The 17,718-nt window shown below is 32.2% G+C and overlaps 2 protein-coding genes across 4 annotated transcripts; one reads left to right on the top strand and one right to left on the bottom strand.

Moving 5' to 3' along the window:
- Window positions 1-151: 151 nt before the first annotated feature.
- Window positions 152-4,417, top strand: LOC18106768 (mannose/glucose-specific lectin). The gene is made up of 8 exons (XM_006372652.3): window positions 152-155; window positions 1,475-1,502; window positions 1,584-1,793; window positions 2,108-2,341; window positions 2,682-2,885; window positions 2,988-3,221; window positions 3,326-3,529; window positions 3,836-4,417. The coding sequence occupies exons 2-8, from the start codon at window positions 1,500-1,502 to the stop codon at window positions 4,082-4,084; spliced, it is 1,338 nt and encodes a 445-aa protein (XP_006372714.2). The 5' UTR covers window positions 152-155; window positions 1,475-1,499; the 3' UTR covers window positions 4,085-4,417.
- A 2,758-nt stretch (window positions 4,418-7,175) lies between these two features.
- On the bottom strand, window positions 7,176-13,572 carry LOC112324753 (disease resistance protein RPS6). Of its 3 annotated transcripts, none has more exons than XM_024589140.2 (7): window positions 12,837-13,572; window positions 10,115-11,186; window positions 9,704-10,012; window positions 8,742-9,632; window positions 7,892-8,660; window positions 7,606-7,676; window positions 7,176-7,487 (listed from the first exon to the last, which is right to left on the bottom strand). In XM_024589140.2, exons 1-6 carry the CDS (start codon window positions 13,340-13,342, stop codon window positions 7,660-7,662), a joined length of 3,564 nt encoding a protein of 1,187 aa, XP_024444908.1. In that variant the 5' UTR covers window positions 13,343-13,572; the 3' UTR covers window positions 7,176-7,487; window positions 7,606-7,659. The 3 variants fall into 3 exon arrangements, with proteins under 3 accessions (XP_024444908.1, XP_024444907.1, XP_024444909.1); XM_024589139.2 differs by having other exon boundaries at window positions 7,176-7,477; XM_024589141.2 differs by having other exon boundaries at window positions 7,176-7,466.
- Between the last annotated feature and the right edge of the window lie 4,146 nt (window positions 13,573-17,718).

The raw sequence follows: 17,718 nt of genomic DNA, 5'->3' as shown, positions 1-17,718 counted from the left end.
ACATGCAGGAACAGTTTGTCTTTTTGGACCACATACATCTAGAATAATGATAAATACAAGCGTGGTTTGGAAAATAGTGCCAATTATCAATATCAAAAAATATATTCTGATAGAAAAACTCACAAGTACAATATGCGAACAGGGAATACATTCCATTCAATGAATCCTTCACTCTATTGGGTCGATAAACATAGTTTCTTGTCCTTATTGGATTGCCTTATTGCACGTTTTTCTTCCAGTATGACAGATTTTTCTACCATTATCAAGAAAATATATTGAAATAGAAAATTTCACAGCTACTATATGCGAATTATACGGAGTACTATATTTCTAAAGCCTATAGTCCACCTTTGAAGAAATCTTTCTTCTTTCGAAAACACTCTGATCACTTCCCTTACGAGTCAAGGTTTCATATGGAATTTTTTCCATCCATCATTTTATCTAATTGACAAAAGACACCAATATCAGTGATGAGTGAGGACACACTCAAACGCCTTGTAAAATTCTCTTATTACCATAATAATCTAAGTTTTTCTTATCGTTTTTAATATCAAATTAATCCAAATTGTGTTCCATCGATCACTATATTTAACACTCTTGCAAGTCTCTTTATATCAATAATATATGTACCACTCAAGTTTTATCATCTAGTAATTAACACGTAAGAAATCTTTTTTTGTGGCGATAAATCTTAGAATTGTCATATGCTGTAGTTTATATTGCACGTTTTCCTACAATAACATATGTAATATAATTTTTTATCAATATCAAAAAATATATACTTATAGAAAAACTCACACGTACTATATGCGAACAGGGAATATATTCCATTCAATGAACAATTCAATATATGACAAATTTTGTTTGCAACCACGTAAGAAATAAGTCTTAGACAATGCTAATTGTCTTATATATGCTGTAGTGGTCCGTGACAAATAAATTTTTGGATTGCATTATTAAAGTTTATATTGCACGTTTTCCTACAATAACAGATGTAATGTAATTTTTTTTATCAATATCAAAAAAGTTTCTGTCTTTATCGGATTGCAATATTTTGCACGTTTTTCTTCTCATTGTTTGGATATTTGAAATAAACAAGGGAAAGAAAATGGAAGGTAAAACACTTAATCATTCTTTTTTTCTCGAGGGAGTAATAATGTTTTGCACAAATTGAATTTATGTTAGTTTAGGATTTAATTTCCTTATTAAGAAAATTTTGACAAATAATTAAAAGCATACTTATAAAATAATAAGGTTTTCCTCCAAAACCCTCTAACATTGGAGTAACTTAAAGAAAAGAAGGCTTTTGAAGGATTTTAAAAGGTTGATAAAAATAAAAAATTCTCTCGTTACTAAAACTCGCAAAGAAAGGGAAAGTTTTTTCTTGATCTGTCTATATATACCTCCCTCCGTTTCTAATCTGTCTATATATACCTCCCACACAATTACATTAACCACCACATAAACGACAGATACATTCAACATATTCGTCTAAGCAAATGGTATGAAACTATCTAAGGTATATTTTCATCACATGCTAATAGATATATGGGTTTTGATGATGACTACTGGTTTGTTCTCAGGCATCCTTGGAACGAATCATTTCATTGGGACCATGGGGAGGTTTAGGTGGAGACCACTGGAGTTACAGGGCAAGCGGTGGGATAACTGAGATAGTCCTCCGTGTAGAAGGAAATATCAAGTCCATTTCCTTCAAAGATGCCAGTGGCCTGGTTTCTGGGACATTCGGTGGCAGGGGCAACGACCCTAATGACAGGGGTGAACAGAAAAAGGTGACTTAGCTATTCATATATTAATACATTTACAGGGAGGCTAGTTCCATAGCTGATGGATTGGCAAAATCGTATTGCTGACTTGGTAGCATTTTTGTAGATCCTTTATAATCTGTCTGTTATGTTTTTCTTTTTGGGTTTTTTATCCTTTTTATCTCTGTTTTGGGGTTTTTATCTCTGTTTCTCGCTGAATGTTTTTGTACTTCATTTCCCTTTATAATTTTAATACGTTGTGCCTTAAAAAAATAAATAAAAATATTAATAGATCAGCAGCACTTACCTTTTATTTTATGCGCGCGTTGTGTTTTGTATAGATTGAGATCCAATGGCCTTCAGAGTATTTGAAATCTATAAGCGGAACTTATGGAAGCTACAAAGGACTATTAGTGATCACTTCCCTATCGTTCATTACAAATCTCACTACATATGGACCTTTTGGAACAGCTCCTGGTGAAACTTTCTCTATCCCGATAGCAGATAGCGCCGTGGTTGGCTTCCATGGGAGATGTGGTTACTACCTTGATGCACTTGGTATTTTTGTGACACCGGTAAGTTCATTCAACTATATTTTATCAGTAAATATGGTTATTATTGTGGCTTGTTTTCTTTTGAAGTAGGCGTCCTCGGCTGAGTCTTAAAATTTCACTTCTCTTCGGATGAATAAAGATGGATTTTATGAATATTGTTCTCTTTTAAGCTAGCGTCCTCTTCTATATGTATATCAGTACGCCATTTTGCTGTGACATTTTACAGCCTCGTCTAGTATTTCTTAGACATGTATCCTTTTGGGTTTTGAGACATTCGCCCAAGTGTTGCAATGCAGGTGAGTCAAGCCATATGGCTAGTAACAACAGAAATAATTGACTATGAATATTGCTTTCCGTGCAGGCAAATTCACATGGAAGCATTTCAGTTGGGCAATGGGGTGGTCCAGGTGGAGATCCTTTTAGTTTTAGGGTGGGAAGCTGGATAAAAGAGATAATTGTTCATGAAGGAACCAATATCAAGTCCCTCTCTTTCAAAGACGGCAATGACCAAGAGTACGGAAAATTTGGCGGCAATAATGCTAATGACACTGGTGAAGAAAGAAGAGTGAGTATGGCATTTATGGCTTGCACAGGATAGCAAATCAAACGAAGCATTTCCTAATTTAGCTACGCTAATACTATATTCTATGATGCAACTTCTGTGTAGATCGAGATCGACGGGCTTTCAGAGCATCTAACATCCATAACTGGGACATATGGAAATTATGCTGGAATTGTGGTGATCACATCACTATCATTCATAACTAATCTCACTACACATGGACCTTTCGGAACTGCTACCGGCACTTCTTTCTCCGTACCAATTGAAGGTTCTGTCGTGATTGGATTTCATGGAAGAGGCGGCCACTACCTTGATGCAATTGGCATCCATGTGAAACCTGTAAAGTTTTTTTTAAGAAAAAAAAAATATTTTGAAGGGTAGTTTGAATCCCGGTTAGAAAAAAAAAAAAAACTCCGTAACTTTGGTTATTGGTAATGATGCAGAGGGACATAGAAGGAACTATCTCAATAGGTCCATGGGGAGGCCAAGGTGGGAATCCATGGAGTTACATGACAAATCAAGGTATAAACCAGATAGTCATCAATGTAGGATCAAACATTAAGTCTATATCTTTCCGGGACACAACTGACTTGGATTCTGCAACATTCGGAGGCAACAACCCCAATGACATTGGTGAAAGGAAAACTGTAAGTATTCCCCCTTGTGGTGTGTTAAGGTTTTTCGATAGAAAATATTTCAAAAGAAGAAAATTATCATGCATCATGTTTTTTGCCGTTTGAATTGTCAATTTTTTTAAAAAATTTGTTCGAGCTTGGCATATATATACATGGGACGGGCTGGGATTCTGATTGTCCCAGTCCCGTCAAATTTTATTCAGGACTATTCTTTCATGTATGGAAAACAATTATTGAAACAACAAGGCATTTATGGTTCATAAACTACTAATTAAAATATATCTATAGTTCACGTATTTTGCTTTGCATTATTTGCAGGTTCTTATTAACTGGCCTTCTGAACACCTGATATCCATAAGTGGGACATATGGCAATTTCAGCACTTTATTAACGATCACATCGCTGTCATTCACTACAAATAGGGCTACTTATGGACCTTTTGGAACCGGTTCTGGCACTCCTTTCTCCATCCCGATAAATAATAATACGGTGGTTGGATTCCACGGAAGAGCTGGACACTACCTCGACGCCATTGGCATCTTTGTCAAACCAGAGACGACAATCTAACTTCTTATTGGAAGAAATAAGTTGTCTTATCTCTAAAATATCCATGGATACAATGTCACTGCGTCGATGCTTTGTTCATGATGTTGTTCTTATATGCTCTAATAATGTACGGAAATAAATGTGTTTTTGTTGTTTCTTAGTGTTGTTTACGAGGGCTTTCATAGCTCTGTAATGTGCTAGGTTTCTTGATGCTTCGTTGTATCATGTATCAATAAATATTGCGACTTTGAATAAAAGCAGGAATAATGGAAACCCTATCAGTGGTTGAAATCCCTTGGGAGGTTCTAATTCTTGTAACTCGGGAGTTATTTATATAGTTCCTGTTTGACTTGAGATCGAATAGTTTTGTTATTTTTTTTACTTCAAATTACTTTTTATTTTTTTTAATTTTAAATTATATTTTTTATTAAGTGCATGCAGTATTGAACACGACCTCAGAGAGGTGAGGAGATGAAGATAATATTATCAAGAATATTTTTGTGATCCCACGTTAAGATTTGTATGTTTTTGTATTTTAAAAATATTTTTAAAAAAATTAAAATTTTTTTAATTTTTTCTTTGCTTTAAATTAATTATTTTTGGTGTTTTTAGATCATTTTAATACATTGATTTTAAAAATAAAAAATATTATTTTTATATATTTCTAAATAAAAAACATTTTAAAAAATATTTACAACTATATTTTCTAAATAAATCCTGAAAATTCCAATCGGGACGGTGCCCTACTGGGTGTACCGAGGCAAGAAATCCAAGAAGTACGGGAACTCCGGGACCGCTCTTAATTTTGATTTTTGAATTTCCCTTGTATCAATGTCACTTGATTAACTACTGTCGGAAGATTGATAATTATAAACGAAGAAACTTTTTATTGGTATATTGTAATGGTTTTTATTGATATAATTTTTATTTATCAGTAAATATTAATAGAAAAATTATCTTAATATATATTAAAAAAATCACAATGAGTAAATAAAAAATAAAAATAAAATCAAATAGTATAATAACATGTAATTTTTAGAGACAACATTACTAAAGGAATGAACTTAACAGTAAAGTATGTTGACAAAACAATTTCTTTGATATATACCAAGAGAATTAAAAAGGGAATTATAGTGGGATTTAAAAAAGCAAATCATATGATGACGTGATGTTTTTACTAACATAATAACCGACGAAATAATTATATTGGTTCAATGATATTTAATTTATGACATGGCGATTAACTCTCTTCTCTCCCTCCTCCAATTCTCTTTTTATCTTATGCATTTTTTTCTGCAACAAACAGCCCCCCTCCCAATCTCAACACAATTCAACCCTCACAAAAAATTCAGCCACCACAATACTTAGTTTATCAACATTCGAGTTCTGATTCAAATTTTTTTGAGGATTCCGTACTTTAACTAAGCAAATCTATCTTTTTTTATTTGAACTTAATTTTAAAATATTGATTCTTTTTTTGCAAATTTTTTATAGTATATGTATTTTGATTGGGTGTTTATTTATTTTATAGTTTTTTTTCATACAAATTTGTTGTATGAATTTATGACTTGTATATGTTAGGGTTTGTTTAAGATTTTATAAAATTATATTTATTTGTAAATTGATGAAATTTATGTTGAATTTGTGACTTAGGTGTTTTGTGATGAAATAAATAATGACTTATTTAACGAGTTTTTTTTTTAATATTTTGTTAAATTTATTGTCGAGTTGAAATTTTTGATAAATGTATAGAAATTTGAGTTTATGTAGATAATTGATAATGAATTAATAGTACTATTAAAATAGATTGAATAAATTTGAGCTAAATGAATATTTTTACAAATTATTTAATTAACATAGTTAAATAATACATGTTTTCATTATTTTTTTATATATGTTTGATATAAGTAATAAATGATCGTTCATAGATATTTAGATCTTCATCCCAAGGGTTGCGGATGATGAGTTATTGTATTGGAGTAATTTTTTTTTATTAGTTATGTACTATCTAATCCGAGAAATATTAATGGAGAGAATATTAGATGTTCATGTAAGAGGTGTAAAAATAAAAATTTTCTCGATCTTGACCTTCCTTTGGGCTTAAGTCAACGTTACTCCTTCTATAGGCTCCTCAAGCCTTTTTCAACTGTTTCCCATATATTTTAAGAACTTAGCCAAGCTTTTACTCGAATACACCAGGTCTCATAATTGTTCTTTTTTGAACAAGGACATTGAAATGAGAAGTTTGGAATGATCATCTCAAATAATTAAACACACGCTCTAATACCACTTGTTTGAGAAAATGATAGGTGTGGTAAAAACTATACTTAAAGAACAAAGCTAAAAACACAGAAAAATTGAGAGTAAGGATATTTTTCATTAAGTGTTTTCTCTGAAGATATACACTATAAACTCTTCTTCATAATTATCTATACTTATAAATTGTAGTCTATTTATAGGCATTAAATCTTAGACCATGAATGATAGACATTAAATCTTAGACCATGAATGAATTAAACTACTTAAAAAAATTTCTAATCTAACAATAATTCTAATAAAAAAGTCTAACACAAATTCTCTTTCCTCAAGGATTCTTACATTGAATAGAATTTTATCTAACAGATATGTACTGGTTCTCAACAAGTCATGGTTGATTCTTGAATCTTTACCATATAAACACCCTATGATTGCGATCAAGCACAGGTTTAGAGCCTGTTTATAATGTTTATAATTGTGGCATGACCGTGATTTCCAAAAAACTTTAATATTTTTTTTGCTCTAAGTCCATTTTTTTAGTATTTTTTGAATTATTTTTATGTACTAATATTAAAAATAAAATTTTAATAATAATAATAATATATTATTTTAATATATTTCCAAATAACAAACATTTTAAAAAATAACCTACAGTACTAATCCAACTTTGTCCTAGCATTTTTACCCGCAACAGCTGTATTGACCATTTATTGAAAAAATAATGAAAAGCAAAGAGCTAAACTTTCAATTATAACTTGTCAATTTTCAATATCTACTCGAAACTCCTTCAGAAAAGAGATTGATCACTGTTACAAGACAAGATTGCAGTGTATGACTATGAATAAACTCATAAATCTGAACAACAAAAAAGTAGATGCAAAATTACTAATAGCCATAGGTATAAGAAACAATCAGCAACAAGGAAGACAAGTATAATAGCACTCTTGTCAGAGTCACCGAGCACAAGTTGAAATATTGCAGACCAAATAAATCGATCACAAAAAAAGGACCTTCGTAAAACAAAAGAGCACAATCAGTAGTTTTAACAGGTCTATCAGTTGGTGTTGACAAAGTAAATTCATCTGATGATAGTAAGTTCTGTTGCCAAACTTTTAGCTTCGCTCATTGCTTTGCTCTCTGAATAAACCTGGATAGGACCTGTCCAAAACTTCAAATTTCAAAGACTCAAAATACAAAAAATCGCAGCTAAATATCACCAATTCCCAACCATATGTTTGTGTGTGCGTAAAATGATGAAAGTGGTGAATTGAGTGTTAAATTATTACCTGAAATTCGAGATCTGGAAGTAGAGGCAATAGGAAATCACTCTGTTTCGAAGCTCAAGTTGGTGGTGGAGCTGCACAGAAAATGGGAGAGAAGAGAAGAAAGATAATCTTGATGAGTACTTAACATTTGATTATTTCTCCTAAAACAAAATAAATGATCCCACAAAAACAAGAACCTAAAAACACTTTCCGGACCAGACAATTATTGTTCATAATTTTATGCTATACATTTTTTAGAAGAAGAAAATAAGTTGTACGAGTAGTAAAGGTAGAAAAGGCAACTTACGAATGAATTGAGGTGCAAAACAAAATTGGGATGTCCATGAGAGAAAGAAATAAGCAAATGTCAAGAAGCATAGAAGAAGGAGATAACCCTTTCGGTGGGAGAAAAAAGACGTTGCTGGGCTAGTCTTGCAGGATTTTAAATCACCATTTTCATGATCAATTTCATCACCTGAATCCTCAGCAGAAGAACTGCTGGAACAAAGAGAATAGTAATCATCTTCTTGGTCACTCAAATCCTCATCAGAAATGCTGAATAGATGTCGATTCTCATCAAATAGATGATAGACCCCACAGCTTTTCACCTTGCAATGCTTTTCAATCTCACGCAACTCCATCTCTGAAGTGTTCCGATCGAAAGATTTCGCTTTTGCTTTCGGGTAGAATTCAAATGTAATTTCTTTGTCAGAGTATTTACTGAAAGAATCTTCTTTCCAGTTCTCGTGCCACAATAACATGTGATCCGAGTCACGCATCTTTGAATCCTGGAAGTTATATATCTCACATTCTGTCTTGAAAATGATATCATCATGTTCACAATTATTACTTTTGGCATGGCATTGCCATTTAATGTTTATGGCTTTATCTTCCTGAAGCAAATCATTTAATGGAACTGTATGGTGAACAATCAGGCAGAAAGCAATTGCCTTGAGCTTATGACAGTCTGAGGGCAACTGAATGGCAACTGAAGATCCCCAACTTCGATTAATGAACCAATGTGGAATTTCACTTCCTGGTGAAAGAATCTGAAACATGTCTCCAATATTTCCAGACTGTATGACAGAAATTATATTATTAGAATAAGTAAATCTAATCGACCATGTGTGTGAGAGAGAGAGGGAATGTAGAGAGACCTGAATTTTCAATTGCATGTCTTCCATTATTGCATTCTGATCAAATCTGAAGCAATTTGCAAGATTCAAACGTATCGATTGGCTTAAAGTGCCGCTTGATATGGTTTCTAATGATTCACAATCCCTTGCTGATAAAATACACAATGAAGGTGGAAGCTCCAGTAGCTCTTTCATAGATGCTCCATCTAACTCAAGAAATATCAAAGATTTCTGATGCCTAATTGATGATGGTAGCTTCTTAATTGCTGTTCTACCCAAGTAAAGTGTTTTCAAAGATTTCATAGGCCTCTTGATTTCTGGGAAGGTCTCAAGTTTTGAGCAACCAGATAAATAGAAATTTTCAAGAAATTTCAATTTACAGATGCTGCTTGGGAGTTTAGATAGCCTTTTACAGTCGAACATATGTAAAGACACAAGTTTCGTAAGAAACTCAATTGATGAAGGCACCTCTTCTATAGCAGTTCGATCCAAAAGCAACACTCTTATATTTTCTGAAATCACTGGAAACTTAGTAATATTTTTGCAACCAATCAGAGAAATTTGTCTCAACTTGATTGACAAGGGCACCTTTTCTACAGAAGTCCCACTTAAGTCTAAATATCCTATATCCGCATAAGTCTCTGGACAATTCCTGATATTTGAGCAACCTGTTATAAAAAGTTGTTCGAGACATTTTGAATCAATCTTTCTAGGAAGAGTTATTAGATTATGGCAGTCGGTAAGATCAAGGCGTTTCAGTTTCTCCAGATGTTGAAAGGACGATGGAACCCTTTTTAAACTTTCACAACCACTAAGATTTATATACTCTAAATTGTTAGCTTTTGATAAATCTGGCAATTCAGTCAAATAACGAGAGGAACTGAGGTTGATTCCTTTTAAATTCAGAAGATTCTGTTGCAAAAAATTGAGAGGATTAGAATTTGGTACTCTATAATTCATAGATAGAAATGTTAGCAGCATACCTGTTTTCCACTCCAAAGTTTCTCTACCTTGCTCTCAGAAAAATCAAACTGGACGAGGTTTTCAGCACTAAAATCCTGTGGCAAAGATTTGGAAGGGAATCCATCCCAGTGGAAATATCTAAGCTCATTGGAAAGATATTCAAGGCCAGAGTAAGGAAGGTGCACTTTGTTTTTTTCGACCTCGAAGTAAGAGGGATTATAGAATATGAGAAATTCAAGACAGTTCATCCCTGCAAAGGAATCAGTTTTCAACCTCATTTTCCTTGATTTGGACATGTCAAGGCATATGCCTTTAACTCTTTTTGTCCCCTGAAATATAATAAAAAGAATAAATTATTCATAAAACATGTGGAAGCAAGATAAAATATCTATCAAAAAGAGGGAAACAAAGCTCATGAGTTTAACTTTAACCTTGTTTTCCTTCAATACTTTATAGATATCCTCAGGATCAAACAGCCTGCTACGTTCACCGGGATCCTCAGATTCTTCATGAACAATACTATAAGCCATTTCTTGTAGTAAATCATGCATCCCTAGTATGTTGTCCGAAGCCAATACGAGAGATTTATCAATTAGAACACTTATATAGTAATGCACAGCAGGACACTTATTCTCTAATATTCTTGTAAAATGGAGTCGGTTGATTCCTTTGAAGAAACATGCAATGTGAAGAAAAATACTTCTTTGCTCCGTATTCAGTCCATCAAAACTGACCCTCAACACATTTAGAATTTCAACATTTTGAATCTGGCCTAACCCATTCGATGCACTGTACCAATCCTCTTTGTTTTTGTCACAGAGAGCTGAGCCCAAAACTACAAGAGCCAGTGGATTGCCTTTTGTATAGGTCACCATCCTGCCCAACAAATATATATGATCAATTGTGGGACAGGTTTTCTTGAAGGCTTTCGATTTAAAGAGCTGAAGAGCATCCATATGATTCAATGCCTTTACCTCGTATGTTGCATCAACCTCTTGGTTTAGCACTTGCTGATCCCTACTTGTTACCAGAATTCTACTTCCAGGACCAAATGCATCACGTTGCTCGAGTAGCAATTCTTGCAAGACCATTGAACTATCTACATCATCAAAAACAATGAGCACCTTTTTTCGGCGAAGCCTATCTTTTATAAAAGGGCTCGTCTCCCAAATTTTCTGGTCAAGTATTCGCGAGAAAAATCTTCTTTGCAAATCAAACACTGTGCGTCTTTTTAATTCTTCCCTGACGTTCGCCATAAAGGAAAACCCTTCAAATTTGGTGCAAATTTTGTTATACACAGCTCGAGCGATAGTTGTTTTGCCTATACCACCCATTCCCCATATTCCTACAATCCGAACATCCTGCGTCTCCATATCCAACAAAGATTCAATTTTCCTTACGTGTTCATCAATTCCAACAAGATTCGTGGGGTGGACGGGGAAGATTTTGCACAATTTATTCAGAATATCTTCGACAATTACCTCGATAAATTTAGACTCTGACCTACAAATTTAAAGAACATACATTTGTAAATTGGAATGGACATAATAAAAGATAGAAAATGACAATTTAATGCATGCACGTTATAAATTTATATATGTGTACACAATAAGATTGTTAAGCCCATAAACTAAAGCTATTAGATGTTGTTTTAACATATAATTTATATTATTCATTAATATTTTTTTTAAAAACTTAAAATTTATACAGGCCAACACTAATTTGTATTATTAATTAATTTTAATTAGAAGTGAGAATGAAGGTGATAAAATTTAAACTTATAGTAATTTGGTCAGTAATGCTCTAATACCGTGTCAAATAACCATTTCAGTTTAAAAGCTTAATCTATTTTGCAAAATCACATGATATGATTTATATTATTTTTTAATATTAAAAAATATTCAATCAAAATTAAAGATAATGTTGGCTTAAATACTGCCATAATTTTTGGAACCTGACCTAATTTTGCCTCTAATTCCTATTCACAAAGGCAGCTGATTCTGCCGCTGGTTACTTTTACCTTAAGGGTAAAATTTGATTATTGCTTTAATTATTATAGGTGACAATTTTTTATGGATGGAATATGAGTTATTAAATTCATTTTCTCTTTATCTTTTTCCAGCAATGATCTACCAAATAAAGTTTAAGAATCTAAATATAAAACTATAATGGTAAGAAACAAAAAAAACCAAGAACTTAAGTTAATTATCACGTCATTCAGCGTTACAGTAACTTTAAAAATGTTTTTCTCCCTGGGCTAGGTAAGGACGCTCGGAATATATATATATATAGACTCCTATCTCTGTCAGAGTTGGGGGCTTTTGACTAATATTGTTGTTGGAGGGCTAACAGTTAATTTGGAATCTATAGAGAAATTCCGGATCCATGTTACCGTTCTTTCGAACACGACCATTCTCATTACACGAGAACCTAAGAACCACTAGCTAGTATTACGAGAAGGAATTAAATGCCTAGATTGGGCTTGCTAATCTTGACCATCCATAGTTATTCTTTGGAATTTCATAATTTAAATGGGTGGCTTTCACATATTTGATTTTTTCTTGCATGCATAGTTATAAAAATCAATCTAATTTGATTAATTTAGATTGAGTTTTATTTTAAATTGATTTTTTTGAAAAAAACTCATAAAACAAAAAATTTTCAAGTTCTTTCTTTAAAAAAAAAAAAAAAACATCATAAATTAAATTGACCTATTATCCCGCTCCTAGATCTTGAACCAAATCTACCAGCAAGTTAAATCATATAACTATGCTTTCATGTAATTTTGGGCTTTAGCCTTGTTTCTTAATGAAAAAACAAAATATTTGAATTGAATTTTGCTTGTCTTCACATAATATGTCGAAGCCTACCATTTTAATTGGATTTTCCTTGAATTGCTTGAAGCATCTGATTTAGTTCTTATTGATAAAAGTCTTTCAATTTAGTCCAATTATTCATAATTGTTTTGAAGATGTTTATTTTGGATACAAACAATCTCATAATTTTCAGATCATTGAAATAAAAAAAAAGTTAGTTAAACATCAAATTATCAAATCAATAGATGTATTAGAATAGAAAATCAAAAGCTACATGCAATCAAAACCCTCTATATATAAATGAATCAACCAATATTATACATTAAAGAAAGCTTACTCGATCTTCCTTGAGTCATGGCCAGATATGTTGGCAGCTTCGTTCAAAGCAGCTCTGAAACATTGCTCCTCCTCCATCTTCAAAGCTTTCCTCTTTACAAGTTGCGCAAATACATCTCCAAAGCTTCCACTTTGCTTTCTTATATCAGAAGGATCAACCTCGTAGAATACTGGAATAGCAATCTGCCCTCTAACTTTTCTGCTTTCAAGAATCTTCAATAGCTCATCTAAGCACCATTTGGAAGATGCATAGTTTTGGGAAAAAATGATCACAGAGAGCATGGAGTCTTCAATTGCTTTTACAAGTGATGGAGAAATTTCTTCTCCTCGCCTAAGGTCATTATCTATGAAAGTTAGGATGTTTTTCCGTTCCAAAGCTGCATGAAGGTGGCTGGTAAAACCAACACGGGTGTCTTCCCCTCTAAAGCTAAGGAAGACATGATGTTTTTTTGGAAGGTTGATGGTTGATGTAGAAGAAGAAGAAGAAGAAGAAGAAGAAGACGCCATGAGATCAAAAAATTACACAAGGCTGTAGGGTGAAATTCTCTAGATCATATGAGCTGAAAGACAAGAAGGGACAATTAATCGGATATTCTTCACCTGATCTGCTTCTCCAACCATAAATTGCTAGAAATTGAACCACATTTGGGCTTAGCCTTACAGGGAAAAAGCAATCTAATAATTGAAGAGGTACGAACACAAGTGAATAAAAACAAGAAAAAGTGAACTGATGACAAGAGACATCGTGTGGTTTGAAGTCATTTTGATATTTATTACCGAACAGTAACTTCACTGGTGAGTTTGAACAGGCCTCCTCCTCCGGTAAAACTTTTTTCTTGGTTTCAAATGTAAGAAGGTTCGTGGAAATTTCACAAAGGAAGGTCTTCCGCGTTATGGAATCAAAGGCCTTGCAAGTCTTCACTTTACCATCACGTCCTTAGTCCTTACTTTAAGTGTACAAAGCTTTGCCGCAACGTGTGGGATGATTATTCTTCTGGATTTGTACTATAAAAACGATATATATATATATATATATATATATATATTGTTTATAAAGACCCGGAGTTGCTTTCAAATATTTTTATTATTAAATTTTTTGAATAAGAGAATTAATTATGTACAGGAAAGATAATATTATCTTTAATATATTATATTTAAAATAAATTTTATTATTATTTTTTTATTATTAAGATTTTTTTTGTGTTTTTCTCAATATTAGTTTGTCTATTGGTTAAAACAAATTTACTTTAAGAAGATAGATTATGACTTTATGGATCAAATCTAGCAATTCTAAAGTTAATTTTTTTTCTTTTAATATTAAGAATACATTTTATATATAAGTTTGTAATTCTTAAAATTAAAAAAAAAATAAATTGGTTTTTCTTGTATATTTTTTAAGACCCAAGTTAATCATAAAATAGTACCTTTTTCTTAAAAAAATATATGAAAAATAATTAAAATTAAACTAGGGGGTGTTTGGCAAAACAAAAAAAAAAGTTGTGAAAAAACATTGGAGCATGTTTGGCATAGCTAAAAATCACAAGTTTAAAAATTATCTTGAGGATATGTTTGCCAAACACGCTTTAACAAGCCAAAATTTTTTTTTTTTTTTTTGATGAATCTTGGATTTGTCAAACATGGCCTTAGGCTTTAAAATGATCAGCCTAATCATGTGAACTAGATTTCCTAGCTTGACCCAAAACCTGAAGGCTCAACCCAATCAAGTGGATTAGGCTTCATGGCTTGGTCCAAACTTATAAACAAAACATAAGGTCAAAACAAAAATTACAAAGATCAAACATGGATTTTTGGTTAAACATCTCAAGAACATGAAAAACATGGCTAAAAACACATAAACCAAATCAGAGATAAAAGACCAAACTACATCAAACTAAAGCCACATAAAAAAGAGAACATGTAAAATTATAGCAGAAAGACATATTGAATGGGATCAAATATGTCAGATATTTCTCGAACCAATCCAAACGGTTTAAACCTAAACTCAAGTCTTCATCATGGTTAAACGATTAATTGATCCAAAGCAAGCTATAAAATGATTAATTTTGAGTATAAAACACTCATGTATGTGGGTTTGATCAAAGCACACAAGACATGCCAAAAACTTTGGTTTGTAAGGAAATCAAAGTGGTAGCATATGAACACCAACTCGAAAATGTAGAAAAAATCCATAAAAGGCTTTAAACCTGAAACTGACCAAAATTCTATAATAATAACCTAAACTCATTAAATTTAGCTTAAACATACCCTTAATGACTTGCTTGAACTATAAAAAAATCTCAAGAAAACAAACAAAAGAAGCAATGTAACAGCTAATTTAGACAAACCATGAAACTTCAAAAATGTATTTCTAAACACCGTCACATTGATTATAACATTTGTTTTCAATCAACATTATCATGAACATGGCTTAATTAAACACAACATCTAACTAGAAACAACCTATCATCACAATTTCGATAAATCACTTATCAACACATGTAATCAAAACAAAATCCAATGACTAAACTAAACATCAAAACTAACTTGGTTGCCATTTAAACAAGCTCTTATTATAACCTTAGCTATCCTAAAACATCAAACTATGCATCCAATACCATTTTTAACATACATTCAAAGCATGCATATTACTTCAAAACATGATTTGATATACTAAAACACATTTATTGCCTATTAAACTAATGACTAATTATAAATAAAGGATGAACAATATCATTTAAGGATTCAAAAGGCATTAAAGCGGGGTGTGCCCATTAAACTACACCAACTCATCGAAATGCAGTCAAAATGTAGCCTTTTTTATATATATTATTGCTTATTTCCTTTTTGTTTCCATCTCCATTTCAACCCTTTGTTCCTTTACTTTTTTTCATGTTTTCTTTCCTGAACTATGTTTTCTTAATCCCCTCCTCTTCTCTAGAAAGATACCCTTTTATAGGCTAAAGCAAATTCAAGAATTTACAAAATCACTCACCATTTTCATGGTGGTTTTTCAAGGATAGGTTAATTTTTGAAAGATTATCCTTCCCTCCCTCTCTTTCTTCTATAGCCTTCCTTAAAAGTTATGATGTTTAGTTTCCTTTTGTCTTTTATACAATAAACTTTACCAAGAGAGAACAATCTTAAAGTTGGCTCTTTTATAGGTGATCCTCTTCTTTAATCAAGGTTAACTAGGTAATATACTCTTTTATGCAAAGAATTAATCATGTAGTTTGAGATGTAAACATGTTATCAAAGGACCTAAAACATGTAGATAAGATATAGATCAAAGGACCTAAAACATGTAAATGAGATATAGATCTATCACTATGAACAAACCACATTCAAGCTACATGATTAATTCTTTGCATAAAATGTTATCATAAACCGTGGAATAAAAAATTGATAACATGTTTTACAAAACATGTTATCATACTTCATGGTTCGTAAATCGTGGAATCAAAAATTAAAATGTCCCCAATTATAATTGAGGTTTCTTTCAAGGATGTGTAATTAAATTGTTCTAAATAACATTTTGGGCATAAATCTACCCTTATGTTAAAAACGAACAAGTTGTATTACTCTTAACAGTATTTTGAACATTTACCTTTTATAGTTTTCTTTGTCCTTATATTATTAAAGGATAATGACTTATTATTTCTAAAAATATATTTTGGATATTAACCACTTGGGGTTTCTTTATCCAAATATTAACGGTGAATAATAGATGAATTCCCCAAAAATAAGATTTTTATATTTTTTGGAATATTGCCCAACACCCTTTGGAATTTACAAACATGTAAAATCCAAGAATGCAAGAAAAAAAATATTTTTTTTTGTGTTTAAGAAATCCATGCTAAAACACATTTTCTTTTAAACTTCAAAAGCATGTTCAAAAAATTTTAGGGTATTGGTCGTATGCAACACACAAGAAAATATTTTTTTGTTTTGTCAAAACACAAACAACACAGATTACACAAACATCTCAATTAAAAAAAACATACTCATCTATTCCAAAATTCACAAGAAGCCTAAAATAGTTTATCTCAAATAAACAAGATTTGGCACACCAATTTAAACTTGAAGCCTGAACAAATCTGAGAGCCAAAGCCTGAATAAAGATTAACTAAAAGAAGGACCCTCCCTCACGTTTTTCACTCTCTCTTCTGCACCTATAAGCCACAACTATTCCTATACAACGTTCCATTGTAAGAAGACGCTCGAGCAAAGGGAGGAAGGGTTGATGAAGACCTTTAAAGCTCACGATCCTTCACAGCAAAAAGCAAGAAAAGAATACATAGCTTTAACATAAACAATAATCCAACTCAGAGCCATGGAAAGGACAGTGGATAAGCATACCACCTTTTGTCCCAACAGAAAATGAACATCTAGAGCAAAGGAAGAAATAGGTTCTAGAACATAACAAACCACAGATGCAAAGTTTGAATATAGCAAGGAAGAAGAAGCTGGAAACTATACCTGCAGATCTTACTTGCAGAAAAAGAAGTTCAAACTGAAATGCAGTCCCTACTTGCTTGTGGTGATCTTAAGAAACCTTACTCTTTTTCGTTGTTTTCTTCTATTTTCTACTCTCCACCTCCTTCCTCTCCTTTGTTTTCTCTCCTACCTCTGCTCTCTTTTCTTTTTGTTACCCTCTATTTTTCTTTCTCTCTCTCTGTTTACTTGTTTCCTCTCCTCTCTCCCTTTTCTTCTTCTCCCCCCCACTTTAGGTCAGCCGAGGAGGCATATATATAGCCTATACATAACTCTATTTTAGGAAAGACTCACACATTAATCTAAGATATAAACTCGGTTGATTTATAATCAAATAAAGCAAGTTAGGAAACCAAAATATTCTGTGATTCATACCCCGTGATTCCAGTAAT

Source organism: Populus trichocarpa, chromosome 17 (assembly GCF_000002775.5).
Source record: "Populus trichocarpa isolate Nisqually-1 chromosome 17, P.trichocarpa_v4.1, whole genome shotgun sequence".
NCBI classification, from domain to species: domain Eukaryota; kingdom Viridiplantae; phylum Streptophyta; class Magnoliopsida; order Malpighiales; family Salicaceae; genus Populus; species Populus trichocarpa.
The sequence above is the reverse complement of the archived record's forward strand: the minus strand, read 5'-3'. Positions and strand labels throughout refer to the sequence as shown.

Bases quoted from the DNA above. Each gene is read 5' to 3' on its own strand.
- LOC18106768 (XM_006372652.3), top strand. The intron at 2,342-2,681 runs GTAAGTTCATTC...CTTTCCGTGCAG, and splicing joins TTGGTATTTTTGTGACACCG to GCAAATTCACATGGAAGCAT. The intron at 2,886-2,987 runs GTGAGTATGGCA...ACTTCTGTGTAG, and splicing joins ACACTGGTGAAGAAAGAAGA to ATCGAGATCGACGGGCTTTC.
- LOC112324753 (XM_024589140.2), bottom strand. From the start codon at position 13,342: ATGGCGTCTTCTTCTTCTTCTTCTTCTTCTTCTTCTACATCAACCATC. The intron at 10,013-10,114 runs GTTAAAGTTAAA...ATTATATTTCAG, and splicing joins AAGTATTGAAGGAAAACAAG to GGGACAAAAAGAGTTAAAGG. The intron at 9,633-9,703 runs GTATGCTGCTAA...TTTTTGCAACAG, and splicing joins AACTTTGGAGTGGAAAACAG to AATCTTCTGAATTTAAAAGG.